General features: G+C 38.4%; 1 protein-coding gene across 1 annotated transcript in view; it reads left to right on the plus strand.

The window, feature by feature from the left end:
* The first annotated feature begins 216 nt into the window (after positions 1 to 216).
* The window catches only part of LOC100772381 (ankyrin repeat domain-containing protein 26-like), a 70,945-nt gene continuing 47,565 nt past the window's right edge, over positions 217 to 23,596 (plus strand). Inside the window, exons 1-4 of the mRNA XM_027391883.1 lie at positions 217 to 334; positions 2,773 to 2,965; positions 16,509 to 16,692; positions 18,918 to 19,055. Of these exons, the coding sequence (XP_027247684.1) occupies positions 217 to 334; positions 2,773 to 2,965; positions 16,509 to 16,692; positions 18,918 to 19,055 (633 nt within the window). The remainder of the gene's footprint in view (positions 335 to 2,772; positions 2,966 to 16,508; positions 16,693 to 18,917; positions 19,056 to 23,596) is intronic.

The following is a 23,596-nucleotide window of genomic DNA, read 5'->3' on the forward strand; positions in this document are numbered from 1 at the left end:
TATGTGAAGTCATTTAACTTTTAAAATGAGATTAAGAAACATTGTCTCATGGGTAGTTTCCTTCTGTCAAAACATCAATTCTTTTCAGAAACCCCTGTGATTCTAATTATACAAAAGGATGGACATTTGCCTCTTCTGTACTAATACGATAGGGTAAAAAGATTGTATTGAATTGGTATGACTTATTTTAAAGGTCAAATGGAAAACCCAGCTGCTATGGAAGATTTTGATGACTTAACTCAGTCATCTGAAATATCCTCATTTGGCAAGTTTCCTTGCCCTAATTATGAAGCTGTATTAAAGCTAATTGAACATCTTAGCCTGGAATGCAAAGGTAAGCCCACTGTGTGCAGAAGAGCAGTAGCTGTACACACTGCTTAGCACTGCACCCCAGAGCACTGCTGTGTCTTAATGCATGGCAGAGGCATGCTATATAATTTAAGGAGGATGGGAATCATACATAGTTAGCCAGACATTTTATTATTTCTACTGTGTTTTCCTCAGTGTGATTGGTATGCTGCGTTTTTAATGTCACGCTCCCTTGAATGTTTCCTATGATTGGATCAGGTTATCTTTGTCTCCATTTGGGAAACCTTATAATGCTTTGGAATTGTTTCTCTGCTAAACTCACCCATTCTTGAGACCATGATCTACTTCACAACCCTAATCATAGATTGTTAACGATTAAGATGCAATCATGTCAACTCTTTGCTTAAGACCCAGCAATTGCTCTAATTTCATTATACTGCTTGTCTGTCTGTCCATCCTGTGTCTTAGATGTTCTTGTAATGGAGCTCTTTGTTTCCTATATATTTAGTGACTTAGTGCAAAGTATATCATTGGAAAAGTTTTGACACATTGCTAAACGTGTTAACATATGTTAAACACATGTTTAATCACCATATCAAGATAGTAACAAATCCACCACTTAAGAACATTTTTCCCACGCTTCCTTTATAATCACTTTAAAGATCACAAAACTGTTTCCATGTTTGTACCATCTTCCATTCCCTCCCTTTACAAGTATAGATATTGTTAGCTGTTTTTAATTTTTGCCATGGATTTTAATGCATACAACACAAATTACATAGAACACAAATCAATAACAATGCTCAACATTTCTCCATGTGTTTGTTTTCATTTGTATGTTTTCTTTGGGAACATCCCCAGTCCTTTGTTAAGTAAAAATCCAGATTGCTTGTTTGTTTGATTATAGGTTTGTTGCATATGTTCTTGATATCATTCCTTCATCAGCTGTGCTTTTTGGTAGACCTGTCCCCACTCGAGTTTTTGGATTGTCTATGTATTCTATTTATAGTGTCTTTCTTAGTGCTGTTTTTTTTCTTTTGTACTGGAGAATGAGCTCAGGGCCCCTCACATTCCAGGCAAGCATTCCAACATTGAACTACATCCTTAAACTTTGTAAGATATTTTGAAAGAGCAAGAATTAAAATTTTTATAAAATCCAGTTTGTGTTTTGTTCAGTTATGGATTTTGATTTGGGGTCATATCTAATAAATCATAGAGGCTAGTCTTTGTCTAGAAGTTTGAGGTCCATTTGGAGTTTATTTTAATACCAAGTTCATTTTGTGGCTGTGTATATCATATATATATATATATATATATATATATATATATCCTGTTGTTCTTGATCAACATATTGGAAAGTCTATTCTTTCTCCCCAGGGCTCTCAATGAGTCCTTCCAAAGTCATTTGTTTTTCCTTTTAAGTGTTTAATCTGTTCCTGTAGGTTCTGTTGCTCTTCACTGTTTTATTTGGCTTTCTTTATATTAGTGTTTTGATCACTATATGTTTGTTATATTTTAAATGAACCCTGTTCTTGCTGTTTTTTTCAGGGTAATATTTATAGTCTAGATCTTTTGCATTTCCATGTAGTTTTTCGGTTGGCTGATTTTATTTGCATTTGCTTTTGTATAGTGGTAAGGATTAAATATAAGTCTTTGAAAATATTCCTTAGATCCTCAGCTATTGATGTTCATGTGAATTTTAGAATCATCTTGTTGATTAAAAATAATTGACAATTTTAATTAAAAATAAAAAAACCCACTTTGTGGTCCTGCTGATCATTAGACTGCCAAACATTAACATCTTAACAGATCTTCAAACTACTAAGCAACAGATTGCATTTATTTTCTTGAGTAACATTTTATATTTCCATGTTATTAAAATTTCCATGTCTTTGTGCAATGTGTGTGTGTGTGTAGTCCATCTAGCTTTCTATCTATCTATCTATCTATCTATCTATCTATCTATCTATCTGTCATCACTATATCTATATATGTGTGTTCATGTGTGTGGATACTTCTATATTTTATCAGTTTTGTCTGTATTTCAGATATCATGATAAAATAATATTCTCCTTGTAAAATGGCATTTTATTTTAACTAACACATAGCAAAGTATCTTTATTTATATTTATGGAGCTCAGTATAGCATTTTAATATACATGCACAATGTATAATTATCAAAACACTGCTTTTATATATCTATAACCTCAAGAATTAGTGACTTCTTTGCTGTCAGAACACTGAAAATTCTCCCTACTGGCTATTTTGAAATAGTTAATGTTAGGCATAGTTATCCTATTGTGCTATGTGGGCACAAAAGTGTCTCTTCTCATTCAACTGCTTCATGCCTCTTTATATGCTTTATATTTGTTCAGCGTAAAAATGAGTGCATGTGACAACATACGGTCTTTGATATGCAAAACATACTCATCTATATTTCCATATTGGTTTCCCCCCATTCAGATTCTGATAGTCTATTGAAAATCCAAGATACAATTCATTCATATAAAAGGCTAATACAATTTAAAAGTAGTCACTGCAAAGCACTTGAAGGAAAACTCGGAATTATGGAAAATGAAGTGACTGGACTACATAAAAAGCTCTCAGAAGCAGAACATGAAAAAATAAAGCAAGAACAAGAGCTCTACAATCTAAGGTATGACATCTCAGTGTTAAAAATGTCTGAGGGCACCCAGCCTACAATCCACAACTCCAGAAAAGCTAGGACCCTCTCCCCAAAACAGATGGAAGCAGATGCAGAAATCCATAATTTACCATTGGGCCAAGCTCCTGGAGTACAATCGAAAGTGAGGAAGGAGCGATAATGAACAAAGCAGTCAAGAGCATGATGGGGAAACCCACAGAATCAGCTGACCTGAGCTAGTGAGAGAGATCACTGACTCAGGTCTGACAAATGGGGAACCTGCATAAGACAGAACTAGACTCCCTTTATATAGGTGACAATGGTGTGACTGGGACAATATATGAGTCCACTGGCAGTGGGTCCAAGATCTAACTCTAACGCACAAACTGAATTAGTGTAGCACATTCTACATGGAGAGATACCTTGCTCAGCCTAGACACAAGGGTATGGGGGGTGGAGAGGTGCCTTGGTCCTGCCTCAACAAGTTGATGGGACAGACTTAGTAGACTTCCTAGGAGAGGTCTTACCCTCCGCAAGGAGCAGATGGGAGGAGGGAGGCAATTGGGGGAGCAGGAGGAGAGGAGGGAGGTGGAACTGGGATTGGAATGCAAAAAACAAATTAGAAGAAGTCTGAGTGTTAGGGAATAAAGCTTAGTGGTAGAGTACTTTGCTTAGCATATGTAAGGTCCTAGTTTTTATCACCATGGCTACAGCAGGGGGGACTACAGCAGGGGGGAATCAAATTTTGAGCTGGTTGTAGTAGGGTGTATAATCCCAGCACTTGGGGAGCAGAGGAAAGTCAATCTCAAATTCAAGGCCAAAGGGAAACACAGTTGAAGAAGTTGAGGAAGAGAAGAAAGACAGGAGGGAGAGGAGGAGGAAAAAAGCAAGGAGGGAGAGAGGCGGAAGAAGAAAGAAGCACCAGAGGCTCTCTTAGTCTTGTGAAATATGAAATTTTGGCATTGACACAAAAGTGAGCAATTACCTTAAAGGGAATAATAGTTTATTCTGGAGCAAAATGTAAGTAGCCATGGCCTAAAATACCAACATGGTCACAATTTTGTGGACTTTTTATAGTAAAAGAAAAGAGAACATCATAAATTAAGGTATTTTTATTTATTCTCTTCTCGTGCAACCCATCCTGACTGCAGCCTTCCTCCCTCCCCTCCTCCAGGTTCTCCCCCTCAATCTCTCCTCTCTTCCAGATCCACTGCTTCCCTGTTTCCCTTCAGAAAAGAACAGGCCTAGGCACAATAAGACTAGGCAAAACTCTCATATTAAGGATGGACAAGACAACTCACTAGGAGGAAAAGGGTCCTAAGAGCAGGAAAAAGAGTCAGGGACACCCCCACCCAATTGATATCTGCTATAGACCAAGATGCTATCTGCTAACATACTTAGCCTTTGGGTTGAAGTCTACTGTTACCTTTCAAAAAGGATCTCATCTAATAGTCAGGGATGTTCACCCAAACAGATGAACAATTTATGACTGATAAGAAAGCAGAATATATCCCATGGTGTGCAACCTCCAAGCTCTCCACAATTGCAGATTTATAAGTCAGTCAGATGTGTTTTGGGAGGGAGATTTCAGGCCATAGCTCATCTTTTGGGCAAGAATCACATTTTGTGTTAAAAGACACAAATACTGTTTTATGTTCCACTGTACTAGGAAGGCTCATTTCTAGGATCTTTTATAGATCTTTTATAGATAAGGCTAAATTAAGAGAAAGGGAATGAGAGAGAGAGAGAGAGAGAGAGAGAGAGAGAGAGACAGACAGACAGACAGAGAGAGAGAGAGAGAGAGAGAGAGAGAGAGAGGGAGGGAGGGAGAGAGGTGAGAGAAGGAGAGAGAGACAGGGAGAGAGAGAGAGAGTTAAGGCATTAAGGAAGAAATCCCTGAGTTATACCACATAATGTAGCCATGGTGATTCTGATTATTTCTTCTCTTCTTTGTTTTCATTCTTCTGTATCTAACATAGCATGTACATGTGACATAATAATACTCAAAGTTAAAACCAAGAACACAGTATGGCCCCACAAAGTAAAGACAGAAGAGAGAAACAAGAATTTTTTTGACAAGACACAGAAAACTAATTTTATGCCATCTTGACTCAATTACAACAGTGAATAATTGAGTCCATCTAAAATTTCATGTTATATTCATGACATACTTCCTAGATAAAATAGTTCATTTTCATACTCTCTTATACACTTGGCAAACAAAGAAAGGATATTTGATTTAAGAACAAAGAAAATAAAAATGCAAATTCTAATGGGGGAGACTGCATTTCAAACATATCTTCAAGTAATAAAGACAATGACTGATGTAAATATTTCTACCAGTAAACAAAAGATCTCTTTAAAATAAAAATATAGCTACAATTTATATTTCTTGGTGAACACAAAAATATTTCCCAAATTATGTTAAGAAATTAATACAAATATGAGCAAAGTACAATCACATGCATATGCATATATATTAAAATGTCAAGATGATGTAACTTTTTTTTTTTTTTTTTGGTTTTTCGAGACAGGTTTTCTCTGTGTAGCTTTGGAGCTTGCTTCAACTGAATTTTTTAAAAAAACAAAATTGTCACACCCATGTGAGGAGTAAAAACAAACACTATTATCAGAGAAAACATTAAAGATTCCTGCTTGACTCTTTTTAGAAAGATATAGAAAGTAGTTGAGTTTGTAGAGCCCATTGAAACAGTTTGTAGAGAAACAGGAATTTAAACTAACCAAAGTTACATTTTATTTAGATCAATCATATCTTTCCCCTGTATATACAGTTAATTGTACTCTATAAAATATTTTATTTGATGTTTAGTGTATTTGAAACGATTTTTAATCTTTTTCCCAAGAAATTATTTTTTATTAGTTCAAATTGGAAACAAACCTGCTTCACATGTCAATCCCTTCTCCCTCTCCCTTCCCTCCTCCCCCACATCCCCACCATCTCCACACCCCATCCACCCTCTGCTCCACAGGGAAGGTAAGGCCCTCCATGAGGGATCCCGAAAGTCTGTAATATCATCCTGGGCAGGGCCTAGGCCCTCCCCCATGTGTCCAGTCTGAGAGAGCATCCCTCCATGTGGGATGGGCTCCCAAAGTCCCTTCTTAGCCAGGGATAGATACTGATCTACTACCAGAGGCCCCATAGAGTGCTGAGGCCTCCTCATTGACATGCACGTTCAGGGTTCAATCCGGTGCTGGCCTCCCTGACATCAGTCTGGGACCCATGTGCTCCCCCTTGTTCAGGTCAGCAGTTACTGTGGGTTTCACCAGCCCGGTCTTGTCCTCTTTGCTCTTCACTCCTCTCTCTCTGCAATTGAGTTCCAGAGTTCACTTCAGTATTTAGCTGTGGGTGTCTGCCTCTGCTTCCATCAGCCACTGGATGAAGGCTCTAGGATAGCATATAAGGCAGTCATCAGTCTCATTATAGGGGAAGGGCATTTAGGGTAGCCTCTTCACTATTGTTTAGATTGTCAGTTGTTGTCATCTTTGTAGATCTCTGGAAATCTCCCTAGTTCCAGATCTCTCCTCGAACCTATAATGGCTCCCTCTGTTATGGTGTCTCTCATCCTGCTCTCTTCTGTTCTTCCCCCAGTTTGATTTTGTAGTTAAAATTTCATGAGTAGTGGCTATTTTTACTTTTAGAAAAAAACTGAACTTTGATATATAAACTATTATAATTTGAGCTGTCCAATTATTTGGTTGAAGTAGATTTCAGTTTGTGGATGTAAGTGGAAAGTTCAATCCCCAGAACTCCCATGAGGGGAGAAGAGAACTGAGCAATGTGAATTCCTCTGAATTCCACACACATGGTATAGCACATGAGCCCACATATACACAAAATAAGTAAAAATGTTTGACTTATTTAAAAGGTGCAAAAAGTAATAGTTAGTAGAAAGGTTGTTAGGGAGGTTCTGAGTTTAGCCATTTGGGGTAGTCTGTTGTGAATGTAATTGAAGATAAGACACGTAGCTTTGCTGAAGTGCTGGTGCACACATCTTTAGAAGTTGACAAGTTTGAGGTGGGAAATTAAGAGTTCATCTCTTCAAGGTGTGCAGCAAAGAGGTGGTTAGAGCAACCCTGAGCTGAACAGAACGGAGTTTTCGTGTGATGTCCCCCCCCCCAGTTGATGAAATCATCTGGTTTTAGTTCTTATTTCTCTGGTTTTCCATCCCCTAGGAGCTCACTGTGGAAACTTGGTAACCAATTCTGAAACTTTTAGTTAACATGTTTATAAAAATGTATACTGTCTCTCTTAGCAGATGGCTCATATACTAATCCATTTCATTTATTATTATTGTGGGGTACATGTGAGTATGTTTGTGTGTGCACACAGGTTTGCATGCCCCTCCCCCGTGTGTGTAGGCATGCGTTGCAACAGCTGTGGTGATCCCAGGACACCTTCAAGTAAATGTTCTCTCCTCTCATTGTAAGTTCTGTGAAACAAATTCAGTCATCAAATTTACTTGGCAAAACTTACTACCTAGTTATTCAGCTATTTTTTTTTCAATTCTAGCATAAACCATAAGTAAGTTTTATTGGCTCATCATATTCTGGGATTCACCATAATAAGATATTACAATTTCCAGGTTTAAAATTATTTTACTTTTTTTTTTTACCTAAATAGCAGGCATTTATTAGTTGAGTTTAATCTTCTTTTTCATTTTTATATACAACCCAATTGGATTAAAAATCTATGAAACCAAATGCTAGCAAAGCCACCACTCTGATATTGTGGCCTTTCTAATTTGGAAGTGTTCCTTCTTTGGGAGTAAGAAATCAACTTATAAACAAAGATGCTTCATCGTGATCTCATTTGGGAGTGTTCCAAGTTCCCATCTGTGCATTCTGTTATGGACATTAGGTTTTCTTTTGAATGGTCTGAGGAATCAGTCCCAGGACTCTAGTCTGCTCCTTGGAAAGGCTCCCTGGATGACCAAAGCTGGCTATGGTCCACTCCTTTACAGCTCCACGTGTGTGAGAAACCCTCTGTTATCTTGCTCTGGCAGAACTCTGTGCCCCCAAGCTGATTTTAAATTTTCAAAAAGTGTTTACTTTTAAAAGATAAAGTTATCTGAGATGCTCCTGAACTTTTTTCTCCCTGACTCACCACATTTCTTTTGACTTGTTCACTGGGGCTCAGCAATCTAAAACTGGTTGGTACAGCGCCTAAACATGATATTCCTTCAAATTAATATAGTATAGTATAATTGGGTGATGGTGGTGCACACCTTTAGTCCTAGCACTTGGGAGGCAGAGACAGGAGGATCTCTGAGTTCAAGACCAGCCTGGTCTACAGAGCAAGTTAACAGCCTGTCTCAAAAAAATTAATATAGTACAAAGGTAAACAATATTTCACTCAGGGCTCTAAGTCTTCGACTTTTTAGCCTCTGACAGACAGTTTCTCATCTCTATAGCTTTTAAATATGATACAACTATAGACACTTTGTGAAACTATAAAATATAACAGCAGTTTTTCTTAGTTTTTGAAAATTTCATATATGGACACAGTATTTTCTTCCTCCCTCTCCTCCCTCCAAATCCCCCCATGCCCCCACTTCTCAAATACATAGCCTCTATTCTTTATTATTGTTACACACACACACACACACACACACACACATATATATATATGTATATATATTGTTGCACACATAAACTTGCTGGGTTCCTTTATATGTGTATTTAGGGTGGACTGCTTGAGATTGGATAGTCTACCAGAGGTATCATCCCTGAAGAAAACTAATTTCCCTCCCTTAGCATCAATTAACTACTTGTAGTTCCTTATGTAAGGGTGAGGCCTGTGAGACTTCCCCTATCCATGGTATCAAGCCAACCGGTGATATTATTATGTGTGTCTTGTTTAGGCAACCCTATTATTGAGACTTCATGGGTGCAGTCTCCCTGTCATATAAAGAATATGTTATCTCACAGCAGACTTTCTGGTCCAAACATTTTTATGCCCCCTTTTCTATCATGTTCCCAGTATCTTCGTTGTAGGAGTTGTGTTGAAGATGTATCAGTTGGGGCTAGGCACCCCCACAGTTTTCTGCATTTTGACCAGTGGTGGATTTTTGTGATGGCCTCATCTGCTACAAAAAGAAGCTTTTTAAATGAAAGTTATACTTATCTGTGGATAAAAGGATAAGTATTTATAATGAAGATAGAAGTTATATTGTTTTGGAGAACATCCTGGCTAGTCTTATGTAACCTTGGTAAAAGAGAAGAGGGACCCTCAATTGAGACAATAGCTCCATAAGATCAGGCTGTAGGCATTGACTCCTCATGGGAGCCCTTACCTGTGAGGAGCAATGGACTGGAGGTGGGCTGGATGGGGATAGGTGAGAGGGTATGGGAGGAGGGGTGGAAGGGAGAACTGTGATTGGAATGTAAAATAAAATTCAAAAGAACAAATAAATAATAGACAAACAAATAAATAAATAGATCAGGCTGTAGGCAAGCCTGTGGGGGCATTTTCTTAATTAGTGATTGATGTGAGAGGGCTCGTCCCATTGTGGGAGTACACAATATCCTGCACTTGACATTGGATAAAACCCCCAATCTGCCTTCTGCCTGGCTCATCTCCACCTGAGGATGGTGTGGTATCCTCCATCATGACCCACAGAGTACTTCCCACTCCCACTGTGAAACCACCCCTGCTTTCCAAGGACCACCTGCAGAAGTGAAGAATTTCCCACAAACCTGTGAAAATCTAACCTAAAGAAAGTTTACTCTTAAGTCCAGAAGTTCTGTGTTTACCTAGCTGGTATGGAAAAACTTCTGACATTCCATTTGCACATCAGCACAGAGTAGCCTCAATACTGAACTGCAAGCATCATTCAGATGGTCAGCAACAGGAAAAGTTGTGGTAATTGCAGATAAAGATCCAAACACTCACTCAACAAAGGCAAGGCCAGGTACCCACACCAAGAAACACTAACAATGGTCTAACTCCAGAAATCTAATTCTCAACCCCCCCAAAAGAATATGAACAACAAAGACAGTATGTGTGTGTCCTCTAGAAATTAGAACTCCATTGCACTCCAATGATTTCAAAACTGCAATTACAAATATGCCCAATGCAAATTCAGTGTGTTTGTGTGTCCACAATCTCCATCTCTGTGTATTTGTTGTTGATTTATAGAAAAGCTATCAATTTGTGCGAAGTGATTCTGTATCCTGTCACATTGCTGAATTTATTTATTGTTTCTAGAAAATTTCTGGTAGAATCATTCTGATCTCTAGCATATAGTATCATATCATCTGCAATTAAGGATACTTTGGCTTCTTTCTCTGTTTTGTAACCCTTTAATTTCCTTCTCTTGCCTTATTGTTCCAGCTAGAACTTCAAGAACATTGAAAAAGAGTGGGATAGTGCACATTCCTGTCTCATTCCTGATTGCAGTTGAATTGCTTTAAACTTTTCTCCATTTAGGATGATGCTGAGTGTGTTTTTCTCATATGTAGATTTTATTATGTATGCTCCATCTAGCCCTACACTATCTAAGACTTTTATGATTAAGGGATGCTGGATGTTGTCAAAGGCTTTTTCTGCATCTCTTGAGATGGTCATGTGATTTTTGTAAAAGTCCATTTACATGGGGTTCATTATATTTATTGACCTGTGTATGTTAAAACATATTCTACTGTTCCCATGGAAGTGATCTTCCTTTTGTTCACTCTCTCTCTCTCTCTCTCTCTCTCTCTCTCTCTCTCTCTCTCTCTCTCTCTCTTTTCTTTTATTTTGTTTTTTTGAGGGTTTCTCTGTGTAGCTTTGGAGCCTATCCTGGCACTCGCGCTGGAGACCAGGCTGGTCTCAAACTCACAGAGATCCTCCTGCCTCTGCCTCCCGAATGCTGGGATTAAAGGCGTGTGCCACCAACGTCTGGCCTGAAATTTTCTTAGGTGGAAGGCTTTTTATAACTATTTCAGTCTCTTCATTTGTTCAGGACCTGTTTAGGTTGTTGACTTCTTTTTTATTTAATTTTGGTGGTTTTGATGAATGTAGAAAATAATTTCTTATAATTTTCTAGCTTCACGGAATACAGGTTTTTAAAATATTCACATATAAAATATTCTGAATTTCTTTGGTGTCTATTGTAATGTTTCCATGTTAGTTTCTGAGTGTCAATTGGGGTCTTCTCTTCCTTTTTTGGTTAGTTGGGCCAAGAGTCTGTCAGTTTTGTTTATCTTCTCAAAGAACCAGCTCTTAGATTTGTTGGTTGTTTTGTATTGCTTTTTTTCATTAATTTCAGGTCTGGTTCTTATTATTTCTTGCAATGCACTAGGTTTGGACTTTGTTTGTTCTTGTTTTTCCATCTCTTTTTGTTACACCATTAAGGTATTTATTTGTGCTCTCCCTGATTTTTCTAATGTAGGCACTTAGAGCTATAAATTTCCCTTGTATGGCTGCTTTTAAGATGTCCCCAAGGTTTACATTCCAGAAAAGACTTTGATTTCTTTTTTTAGTTTTTTCTTTGGCACATTCATTGTTTCATAATGAATGTTTTAATATACATGGGGTTGTGTATTTACTAGAGGTGTTTTGTTTTGGTTTTGTTTCCATTTTTGTTGTCAACTTTAAGATTATTGCACTGTGGAAAGATAGGACACAAGTAGTGATTTCAGTCTTTTTGAATGTGTAAATATTTGTTTTGTGTCCCAGTTTGTAGTCTGTAGTCTGTTTGATAAAAGCTTCCATGTACTGCTGGGGAGAGTGAGAATTCTTTGGTGTTTGGATAGAATATGCTGTAGATATCTGTTAAGTCCTTCTGATGTATGAAGCCAATTAATTTTGATGTTTTTCTGGGGTTTTTTTTTCTTTTTTTTTTTTGTCCAGGTAACATGTGTATTGGAGAAAGTAGGACATTGAAATCATCTACTATTAATGGATTGATGTTAATCCTCGTCTTTAATTCCAGTTGTAGATTTTTTTTTTTTTCTGAGAATGGGCACTTCATGAGTTTGGTGCATATATGTTTAGAATAGTAATGTCTTCTTGCTTATCTATTCCATTGATTTGGATAAACTTTCTGTACTCTTCAACTCTTCTTATTGGTTTCATTTGAAGTCTATTTTGTCAGGTATTAGGATAGTGATGCCTGCTTGTTTCCCAGTCCCATTTGATTGGAATACTTTGGTTCAGTCCTTTACCCCATCTTTAAAGGCAATGGCTGTCTTTAAAACTAAGATATGTTTCTTATAGGCAGCAGATAGGTGAGTTTTGTTTCTTCATCCATTCAGTCAGTCTGTGTCTTTTGATTGGAGAATTGAGGTCATTGACATTTCAAGTTATTATTGAAATGTGTGTGTATTAGTTGTGATCATGTTGATTTTTGATGGTGGTGTTTGTTTGTATTCGCAGCAGTATTTTTTGTTTTAGCAATTATGGCTTTGTATTCCTTTCCACATTGTCTCTCATATGTTCATCCTCTTCAGCCTGAAATAATGCTTCCTGTGTTTTCTTCTGGTTTGACTTGTTGGATATACATTTGTAGGGAGACACCCTAGCCCAGCCCCAGGCAACCCGGACAGGTGTGCCAGGTGTACCAGGACACGCCCGTGAGGGCGGGGTGAAGGGAAGTTGGGGGTGATGTAAAAGAAGGTTCTTAAGGGCTGCACGTGGAGACCCTGGCCCTTCTCTCTTCTGCTCCCCCAGCTACGGGCAGGCGCTGGTTTCAGCTCCCTCCCTCTCGCTTGGTGAATCTCAATAAAGAAAACCTTAACACTATTGGCTGCGGGCTGCTCACTCATCATACATTTTTATAGGCTGTTTATATTATGGAAAGTTTTCCTTTCTCTTTTATTCATGGCAGATAGTTTTGATAATATATTAGCCTCGGATTGTTGTCTTTGGTTTTTAGGACTTGGTATGCATTGCTCTAGACTCTTTTGGCTTTCGAGGTTTTCATAAAGAAATTGGCTGTATTCTGATGGATTTCATTTATGTGTGACTTGCATTTTTTTCTCTTGTAGCTTTCAATACACTTTATTTGTTCTTTAATGCTTTAACAATGGCATGCTGTGGGGATTTTCTTTCTGGTCTTGTCTATTCTGTGCTCTGAGAACTTCTTATATTCATGTGGGTGTGCCTTTTCTTAGTTTGGGGACATTTTCTTCTACAAGCTTGTTGAAGATATGGTCTATTCCATTGACTTGGGATTTTTGTCCCTCAGTTGTGCCTATTATTCAAAGGGGTTTTTTTTATGGTGCCCCATATTTCCTGTTGTGTTCCTTTTCTGTGTTTTTTTTTATTTTTTTCCTGTTTGTTTTCTATTTGATTTCAATCCTCTATTTTATCTTCCAGACTTGATATCTGTCTTCTGCTTGATTCATCCTATTTGTAGGCTTTCCTTTGAGTCTTCTAGTTTTCAATCCCATTTTCATTTCAGCTTGAGTTCTCTCCAGTGTTTCTACATCTTTACTTAATTCCATTTTCAGGTCCTGGATTGCCCTGTCATTTCTACAAGCCTTTTTATTTATTTATTTTTCTTGGGCACCATTCAGATGTTTATTCTCCTGAAACTCTTTCTTTCTCCCTGATTTCATTGAACTAATTCTTTGTGTTTTCTTTAAAATTCTTGAATTCTCTGAGGAGGTTTATAATTTTTCTTTTGATTTCTGTGTCCTGGAGTTCATCTAGGTAATTCTCATGGGCAATCATTTCTACAGAACTGGTAGATTTTGGAAAGAGGATACCAGCTTGATCTTTCATACTGTTGGTATTCCTTAAGTGAGATCTGGGAACATAGACTTCCTTTCTTAGTTTTAAGTTTGCTATAGATGGAATGGTGTTGTGGATAGAGAAGATGTTGGGGTAGGTTGGGTCTGGAGATTGGAAATGGCAGCCAGGTGGGCAGAGGAGACTGACCTGGTACACAGGATGTACTTCTTGTTCCAAGCTGGAAGTATGGAGGTAGATAGGTCTGAGTGGGAAGCTTGGGCATGACTTGGGAGAGTCCTGTTGTATGGCAGATAGGTATAGAGGATATTGGAACAAGCCTAGAGCTCCTCTGCAGTGAAAGCAGGCAAGGCCTGACTAGGCTGGTGCACTTGTTCTGAAAGCAAGGCTCAATCCAGTAGAGTGTAGAAAAGGTGTGAGTGAAGAGGTGAGGGGTACTCACCAGGATAGACTTTGGAGGAGGCTATGGGTAGTCTGAATGTGGAATGGGGTTATGAAGGCTGCATCAAGGGTATAGTAGGTAGATGATGATAGAGGGGGTCTTGGTGGAAGCCTGTATGTCAGCTGCAGTACAGAAGGAGGTGGAGGAACTAGGTCAGGTAATGGAATTGGGGACCCTGTGGAAACCCAGAGATCTCTACTACCAGGCATGGGCCATCAGATTTGGATAGGGCAATGGCTATAGGACCCAGGCTATATCTGAGAGGATGTGGAAAACAAGTATTGGGTGGTACTCATCAGGCTAGACCCTGGAAGAGAATGTGGGAAGTCTAAATATGGGGTGGGATGGTATAGGCAGCACAAATGGTTCTTGGAGTAGATCTCAATAGTCTTTTTTCTTTTTTATCTATCCTGTTGTTTTACTTCTTAAGTAATTAGTGTTTCTACTTGCTATTTATTTGTATCAGTCACTCTGTTGCTGTGACATAGAGCATCCCATAAGGGATTTCTAGTATTTATTATGGAGCTTAGCTACTTTCTTTCATTGGCATTTTTTTTTTCCGATGACAGTAATCTCTATTGGGAATGGTTTACTCCTTATCTCTTCTTGAGGACACAGGGCCTTTACCCCTGGGCTGCTTTGCTGCTCATCTTTTCTTTGTCGCAGTGCCGGGGGGGGGGGGGGGACCTGACCCAGGATAGGGATTAGTAAGACAGACTGAGACATGTGTCTGAGTGGAAAGCCAGTTCATTCCAGAGCTGGCTTCTTGGCAAGCTTTAACATTTATGTAGGCAGTGTTTTCCCATATCAGCAGCTGCTTCCAAATAACCATGCTGATGCTTATATTAATTGTAAATGCCAATTGATGGGGCGACATCCTTCTGGGTTTATGTCTCTTTTATTGGTTAATGAATAAAACACTTTTGGCCAATAGGGAACAAGATAGTCAGGACTAGGAGAGAAGGAGGAATCTAGGAAATGTAGTAGGGTTGCCATGTGATCCCGGGGGGAGAGGACACATGAGTCTGGCATTCTCGGTAAGATAGCACCTTGTAGAAATACATATATTAGTAGTTAGGGGCTAATACTTAAGATAGAGCTAGCCAATAAGAAGCCCTAAACATTGGCCAACAGCATTGTAACTCATAGAGTCTCTCTGTGTTATTTGGGGGCTTAAAAGGTGATGGGACCCAGGCAGGAATCCCATAACAGCCAATAGCTCAGGCTTGTTACTAACTAGCTCTTACATTTTAAATTAACCCATATGTCTTAGTTATGCTCTGCCACATGACAGTTCCTTTATTAATATGGCACATTCATCTCCTGCTCCCTCTGCATCTGCTGGCAACTCCTCTACTCCATGCTTCCTCAATCCCATCATTCTTACTTTGGCTTTCTTGCCTAACTGTATCTTGTTCAGCTGTTGGCCAAACAGTTTGTTTATTAAATCAATCACAATGACATATATTCACACAGTGTAAAGGAATATTCCACAGCATTCCCCCTTTTGTCTAAATAAAAAGGAAGGTTTTAACTTTAACATAGTAAGATTATATACAACAAAAACAGTTATCAAGTAAGAATTATAGTTACAATACCTAGTCTATTTGTATTTGGTAAAATTAGATTCTATTTTGTGATTCTAAAGTTTTACATCTAATTTACCTTTTATCCTAATTAAGGAAAACAATAATTATACCTATCTAGTCTTCAACTCCTTCAAAGAACCCAGAAGAGTGAAATGTTACCTAATGACAAGAACATCAGGCTGCCTGGATATGTGTGTGTGTGTGTGTGTGTGTGTGTGTGTGTGTGTGTGTGTGTGTGTGTGTGATTTGTTTTTGTGTAGAACTATACTCAGTGATTTACATTGGACAGGAAGCTTGCTGTAGAGGACAACTAACTGGGTCCAAAGCACCTCTTCCTTATGACCTACATAAAGTTGTTCAAATGAGTCATGTATTATGAGTTTTGCATTGCAAAAAGGATACCAAGACACAAATCATCTCCCCACTTTTGATGTTCTATAAGAGATAGAACACCTGATTTAGGTTCCTCTCTGATTTCTTTAAATATTGTAAGGTGGCAAGTGTGTTTCAGTCTGTAGTCAAGGTAAGTAAGTCAACTTGACCAAGGTGACAACACTGTCTGCCTTTGCTGATGTCTAACTTGATATTCTCCTTGACTAGCCTTGGGATGACCAACTGCTTGAAAAGCTGTACTCAGTTTGTGTATGTTTGAAAGTAGAGGGTGACATCAGAAGGGGCAACAATAAGTAAGAGTGCTTCAGAGGAGGGTTAAAAATCCTCTATAACAAAGACATGTCAGGATTAAAAAACATCAACATTCGACGAGCCCAGCAAAACAAACATTTTCTAACAAAATGCATTGCAAACATAAGCATTCTTAAACTGCAGATTTGCTTTAAAACAAGAAGAGGAGAAGAGAAAAAATGCTGACTGGGTTTACGAAAAAATTAAGGAGCAGCTAAGAGAAAAAGAAGCGCAATACAATAAAGAAGTTAAAGTGAAACAAAAACTTGAAATCCGTGTTAGGGAACTGGATTTGGAATTGAAGACTGTGATAAATAATCTCAATAAAGTAAGTTAATCATACATTTAAATTATGTTTTGCTTTTATTTTTATCAATTTTGCTTATCCCTTTGAATATATTGAATATGAACATACACGATCCCATGTTACTTACATATGGGGACATAATCTGAGAAATATGCTTGGCATATTGATCTGCAATCATCAAAAATGTGCACTCACACCAGTGTAGCACATCTAACTCATCATAAGGCAATGCAATCTTATCCTTATGGCATCTTTGAGTAGAATGGAAACTTTCTTGGCTCTCTTTTTATGGGTACTAGGTAGGCTTGGGTCATGCTAACTCAGTTGTGTCCAAAGCCACCCTGAGCCTATAGCTTCTAGGTTCATTGTTTCATGTCCATAAAGAATAAGGAAATGTGAACACAGCAAAATAAGGAAAATACAGGTTCACTGAGGAAAATTGAGAATGAATTCACAAGAATATGAACGGGCTCCAAAAGAGAAATACTCTTGTGTTTCTCTGACCATTTGTGTTGCCCCTTATTTGATGGGTTTTATAGAGAGATTCAATGGAGCCTGATGTATGCTCTACAGGGATTGGTCATTTTTGTGCACATAATGGGTCTGGCTAGTGAGAAGTCTATATGCCCTGTATATGATGTCTTGGCTCTACCAAAGAGCTTTTCATTCATTCAAGGAAGGTGGTCACATGTGGTACATGACTAGCTGGTGATCCACTGTGGGTCCTGCCCACACTATCAAAGGGTAGCTAGCTCCTGTCTTATTATGGGACCACTGTGTGTTCTTATGCGGTCCATGAATAACTGTATTATTTAGGCTTTAAATAAAAATAGTGTGGTAGTCATCTAGGGGAGTGGCAAGTTCATTCCCTGTAATGAACAAAGAATTGAGTGAGCATCTAGGAGAAAACAAAAGGCCAGAAAATAGAGAAAGCAAGAAAGCCAAAGCAACCCCTTGGGATGGGAGAGGCCCTAAGGCTGGGTGTGTATTAAATAGGCTCTGGATTGGATATTCTATAGGGCCTCTAAGTCCTCCCTGTCCCTTTATTGGTTATACAAAGTCCAAGTAGAAGGTGTAGTAAGGCTAACAAAATAATGTCACTCATCTAGGACATTAAATGGCTATTTTATGAAGTACTCACACCCTGAGGATCTCTGTTGGGTTAATGCAGAGCTAAGTTTACACCTTTCTTGCTTCAATATCATCTTGAAGTATCTTACTTGAGCCTGACATTCTTTTTATTTTTGGGGGAGCTTTTCTTTTTTAATTTAAATTTTTAAATTATCACTCATTTATATATCTATCCCCCCATTCCCATGTTCCCCACCAAACCCCCCAACCCATCCCCCAACTCTTCCCCAGGGACCGTGGGGCCCTCCACCAGGGACCTTCAAAGTCTGTCATATAGTTTGGGGGAGGGCCCAGGCCCTCCTTGCTGTATCTGGGCTGCAACAGTATCCCTCCATAGGGAATGGGCTTTGGGGAGGTTTTCAAGGCAGGGTTTCTCTGTGGCTTTGGAAGCTGTCCTGGAACTATCTCTTGTAGACCAGGCTGGTCTCGAACTCATAGAGATCCGCCTGCCTCTCCTCTGCCTCCTGAGAGCTGGGATTAAAGGTGTGTGCCTTTAATCCACTGCCCATCGAGACTGGCATTCTTTTTTTGTTGTTATTTATTTATTTATTTATTCATGCATTTATTTATTTATTTATTTAGAGACTGGCATTCTTGAATTCACCATGTAGCCTAAAATGACCTTGAACTCCTAATCCCTCTGCCTCTCCCCGCTGAGTTCTTGTAACACCAGCATGTGCCATAATTTCCAACTTTACAATGCATTCTGGATGGAACCCAGGGCCTCATGAAAGCACTCTACCAACTGAGCTCTAGCACAAAGTTTTTGTTTTTACTGTTGAAAAAGCTATCAGCCTGGCGTTGGTGCACGCCTTTAATCCCAGCACTCAGGAGGCAGAGGCAGGCAGATCTCTGTGAGTTCGAGGCTAGCCTGGTCTCCAGAGTGAGTGCCAGGATAGGCTCGAAGCTACACATACAAACGCTGTCTCGAAAAAACAACAACAACAAAAAAGCTATCATGCAATTAAATGTGTATTTCATGTGTGAGGCAGGCTCTTGTGGGTTTTATCTACTCTTTGAACATTTTTTTGAAGTTTGTCTCTTAATATGGTTTTAGACTTCCCCCTTCTCTTCCCAAGTGGTATAAAAATAAAACCTTCTCTAAATGTGTCTAGGCTACAGAGGAACGAAATGGCATTGAGAGGCAGCTTTTGCAAGAACAGAATGTCAGAATCTTACAGGATGAGATTCTGGCAAATCAGCTTCACAAACAAAAGGAACTAAAAATGGCACAAGAGAAAATTAGCTCTCAGGTATTTTCTTTAGTCAGTTTCAAGTCTCTGTGTATTTATTTGTGTGTACATGATTTTTAAAAACAACTAGAGGGCTCATGAAGAGTATAGAACACTTTTCAAAATCCTATGTGGATACACTTACTATACATACTTTGATGTGGGAATGCCTTTTTTTTAAAGCAAATTGAATAAAGCAATGTTAATTCAAGTCCAGTTGTCTAAAACACAGTAATGACATTCACAGTGGCTTCATCCAAATATTCATTGAAGTCCAATTTTAGACAGCATGGAGTAATGTCTTTCACAATGGCCTCATCCGAAGAAAGGGTTTTAGTATTTCCCATAAGAATTAATTTTTATATGGTCACAAAAGCCTTGCTGGTAACAATGTATCATCTGCTTTGGGACTGTGACTTCTCCCTGTTGATGTGTCAATGGAGAAATTTTCTTATTTGTTCCAACATTTGGTAAAGAGGTAAAGCACAGCCAGCAGAGATCATAGTTCAGATGTTTCTTCCTTCTTTTCCAGAAGAGAGATAGTTCTCTCCAACTCTTTATTTTAGGACAAAGAGCTTTTGGCTGCAATGACACATTGTAATGTAGATAGAGAACCATGTTACCGCTGTTTCACCCATAACAAAGGCTTTTGTTTCTATTCTGTGATTTCTGTAATGTGGCAGTTGGAGTCAAGGTGTTTGCTGTACAGTTTCTCTCACAGTGAAGCATATCCCTAACCTCAGAACTGGACATATTTATTTCATATAAATATTTCAAGATGACTCTATAGAAAGGCTATTATATCCCAGCACTTAGGAGGCAGAGGCAGGTATCTCTGTGAGTTCAAAGATAGCCTAGTCTACAGAGTGAGTTCCAGGACAAGCTCCAAAAACTATACAGAAACCCTGTCTTGAAAAACCAAACCAAACAAACAAAAGGCCATTATACCTTTCTCAAAAAGTATTTAAAATATTTGAAGAATGAGGCATTTCTTTTTCATTTTAGGCATATTTTAAAGCACAGAAATAGTAGGAACAAGTATACTACTTATATTCAAAGTAAATCAATGAGAAAATTATATAGATATGTCATTGGAATGTTAAAAAGCAACTTTAGATATAACAAACACACTAAATAGTTTATACATTTAACATACAGAATTCACTGTTTCTTAATATACACATAGAGTTTCATAACTACTTCCAGCACCACAGGCAATTTTAAAATATTTTCATTACTTTGAAAAAAAAAACATACACTTTTCTCTAGGAAACCCCTAGTAACTAGTCCCTCCCTCTTCTCCTGTTCTAGAAACCCACCAATCTGTTCCTTGTCTTTTTAATTTCACATTTCTCAGAAAATAGAGTGCCAGGTATAGTCCTTTATGTGGCTCATTTCTCTTAAAATAATGTAACTTGTGTTAATTCAAGTGTCAGCCCTTTTTCCCTTCTGTTTACTATGTATCTGTACCACTTATCCACTCACCAGCTGATAGATGTCAAGGCTCCACTTGCTGACTGTCTTTGTTACTTCTCTTTTTCTGGGAAGAGACACTATGACTGAGGCAACTTACAGAAGGAAGACTTTATTGGGGCTTACAACTTCAGAGGCCGAGTCCATGACCATCCTGTTGGGGAGCATAGCTGCAGACATGGCGCTGAAGTAGTAGCTGAGAGCTTACATTGCTGTTCACAAGAAGAAGGCAGAGAGAGGGGGGAGGAGTGAGAGGGAGAGAAGACTAACTAAGAGTAGTGTTTTGCCTAACCTTCCCAAACAGTTCTGCCAACTGGGGACCAGGCATATGAGCCATTCTCACTCAAACCAGCACACTGGTTGTTACTGAAAATGATGCCATGAATTCTCACTTATGAAGTATAATATATACATCTGCTTACTGGATTTTATTCTCAGAATTTCCTAGACTGGTTTTACCATTTCACTTCTTTTGCTCTTGCTGACTAGCTATTCTTTTTTTTTTTTTTTTTTTTTTTTTGCTTGCTTGAGAGCATAAGGTCTCACGTTGCAGCCCAGATAGATCTGAAACTCAGTATATAGGCTGAGTAGGCCTGGAACTTGTGGTGATTCTCCTGCCCCATCCTCCCCAAATGCTTGGATTCCAGGCATAAGCCACCACACAAGGCTAAATGTCTCATTGTTAAATAAATTGTAAACATGCACACTTACCAGTTGTTAGGATAAGATTAACACTTCCAATCTAAATCAGCAGACTATGCAGATGTCTGCACAGCCATATTTATTGTGGCATCCTTAAGCAGTCAACTTAAGGAGCCAACTTAGATGTCCAGTGGATAAAGGGAAATGGCATGTTACACTCTGGAATTTTATTATAACATAAAAACAACAAAATTATATATATTCATGTGGTGCATATGAATGCCATGAAAGTGGTGGGAAGACTATTTGGGGGAAATGAAGGAGTTAGCCTAACCCACAGAGAAACAGAAAGTCAGAAAAGAATGGTGTTGCCTGGGCTTAAATATTGTCAAGACATATAGTATATACAGATGAAAATGTACTTTTGAAACGCACCAATATGCATAGAGAAAATATGCTAATAAATAAAAGATAAAGAAAAAATGACATTCTTCATACCATAGCAATAATTTATTTAAGACACTGGCATAATAAGGCTCTCATTTTAAATACGTTGTGGGATTAAATATAAAATTAATAACACTTCAACATAGAAGAATTGTTTGCATTTTTCTCACTGTGGATAAAGAATAAGAGTTGCCATCATTGTTCTTTATGCAGCTGGAGCTGGGATTTATAGCTGTATAGTAATTTACCAACTAAAATGTTCTGGACACAGCTTTTCTGATATGCCATCATTCCATCATTCCATATCTTCAGTATTCATCAGAGTACATGCTAAAGCATCCCAGCATGGACAGTAACTGGGAATGAATTGATTTCAGTCCAATATTTTTAGGCCATTGGCTCTAGCCTGCCTCTGATGATCCTGCCACTTGCATACTACTTAACCCAAGAGGAAGCATTTGCATTGTGTTTCATCATGATTGCCCACCAAGGAGTCCTGAAAACAAATGAATTGTAAATAATGATAAGTGGACAAAGGCACTATTGGTCAGTGATGTTAGTGACTTCATGGGGTATTAAAAATGCATCCGGGCCTAACGTCACATTTGTTGCACTCTCTAGATAGAAAGAATGATCCAGTCCATGTCACATAGATTAATTCTTTCCCCGGCATGGCACTTACCTAGAACATCAAAATACCAATGATGGTATAATTTATACTATCAATCTAGTTAAGTTCTTCATGTATACCCTACAATTTAACCTTCCCAATTGCCCAGCAAAGTGTGTACTATTATTGTCTTCATTTTACAGAGCAGAAACAGATATGGAAAGATAAGTTACTTGGGATCACATAGCTAATAATTGTTGAATCTTGGCTTTAGACTCAGAATTAGACTTCCGTATGGATGCTGAATGCATCATTTAAATTACTACCATCATTGGAACCACTACAGTCATTTATGTACGTATGGACATTTCAGATCACACTTGAGGTAGTCTTTGGAATACAACAATTTAAATTTTCACCACAGGGAATGTATTGCTTTCCTCTACTTTATCAGTTTTGTTGTTTTCATTGTTATTGTGGCTTGAATACAAAAATGTCTCCCACAGGCTCTTGTGTTTAAATACTTGGTTTGTTGTGGTAAGTGACCTTGAGGAAGTGAGGCCTCAATGAAGGATGTGGATTACAGGGAGGTAGGTCTTGTGACATATAGGCTAGCCCTGCTTCATTTCCAGTCTCTGCTTCCTGAGTTGTAGAAACATAGCAAGCTGTGCTGCAAGTCCTTGCCACCATGCACTGAGCCCAGCTGCCATGCCTCCTCCACCATAAAACTGAGAGCAAATAAAATTCTCTTCTCTTGAGTCACTTCTTGGCAGGTTTTATATCATTGCAAGGAGGAAAGAAACTAACACTGGAAAATGGAACCCAAAAGTGGGGCTATGGCTGTAATAAACCTGATCCTTGAACTTGTTTGCTTGAAGAATATGGCAGAATGTGTTGGTCAGGGCTAAAGAAGCCTTACAATGTTGTAAATAGAGTTTCTTTTTGCAGCAGATGATGACAATCAATCCAGAGACCCACAGCCAGTCAAATGCAGAGTGTAAGGGATTATAGGTGCTCAGCTATAAATAGGGCATCTATATCATACTCCCTCCTCAAAGGTTCAGAATTCACAGCAGAAAGGGAGACTGAAAAAGAGTAAGAGCTAAGGTAAAAAGCACCTGCAGCAAAAACAGTATTTGTCAGACATGATGGAATGTATTCCTCAAACACTGAGTGAGCCAGAATGAATCCTCATTATTTCTGTAAGGTACTCTGCTATAGTGACATATATATGACAATATATAAATAAAAAATGATATTTCTTCTCAGTCCTCGTACAGGTTCAACAAGTGTTTTAAAGGACTCCTAACATCATTTAGGCTCTGTGAACCATAAGATCCTTGCATTTTGTTGTGAGAAATTCTTTTGGATCTGTTTGTCAAACTTTGGA

The sequence above is a fragment of the Cricetulus griseus genome, assembly GCF_003668045.3.
Source record: "Cricetulus griseus strain 17A/GY chromosome 1 unlocalized genomic scaffold, alternate assembly CriGri-PICRH-1.0 chr1_0, whole genome shotgun sequence".
Lineage (NCBI taxonomy): Eukaryota > Metazoa > Chordata > Mammalia > Rodentia > Cricetidae > Cricetulus > Cricetulus griseus.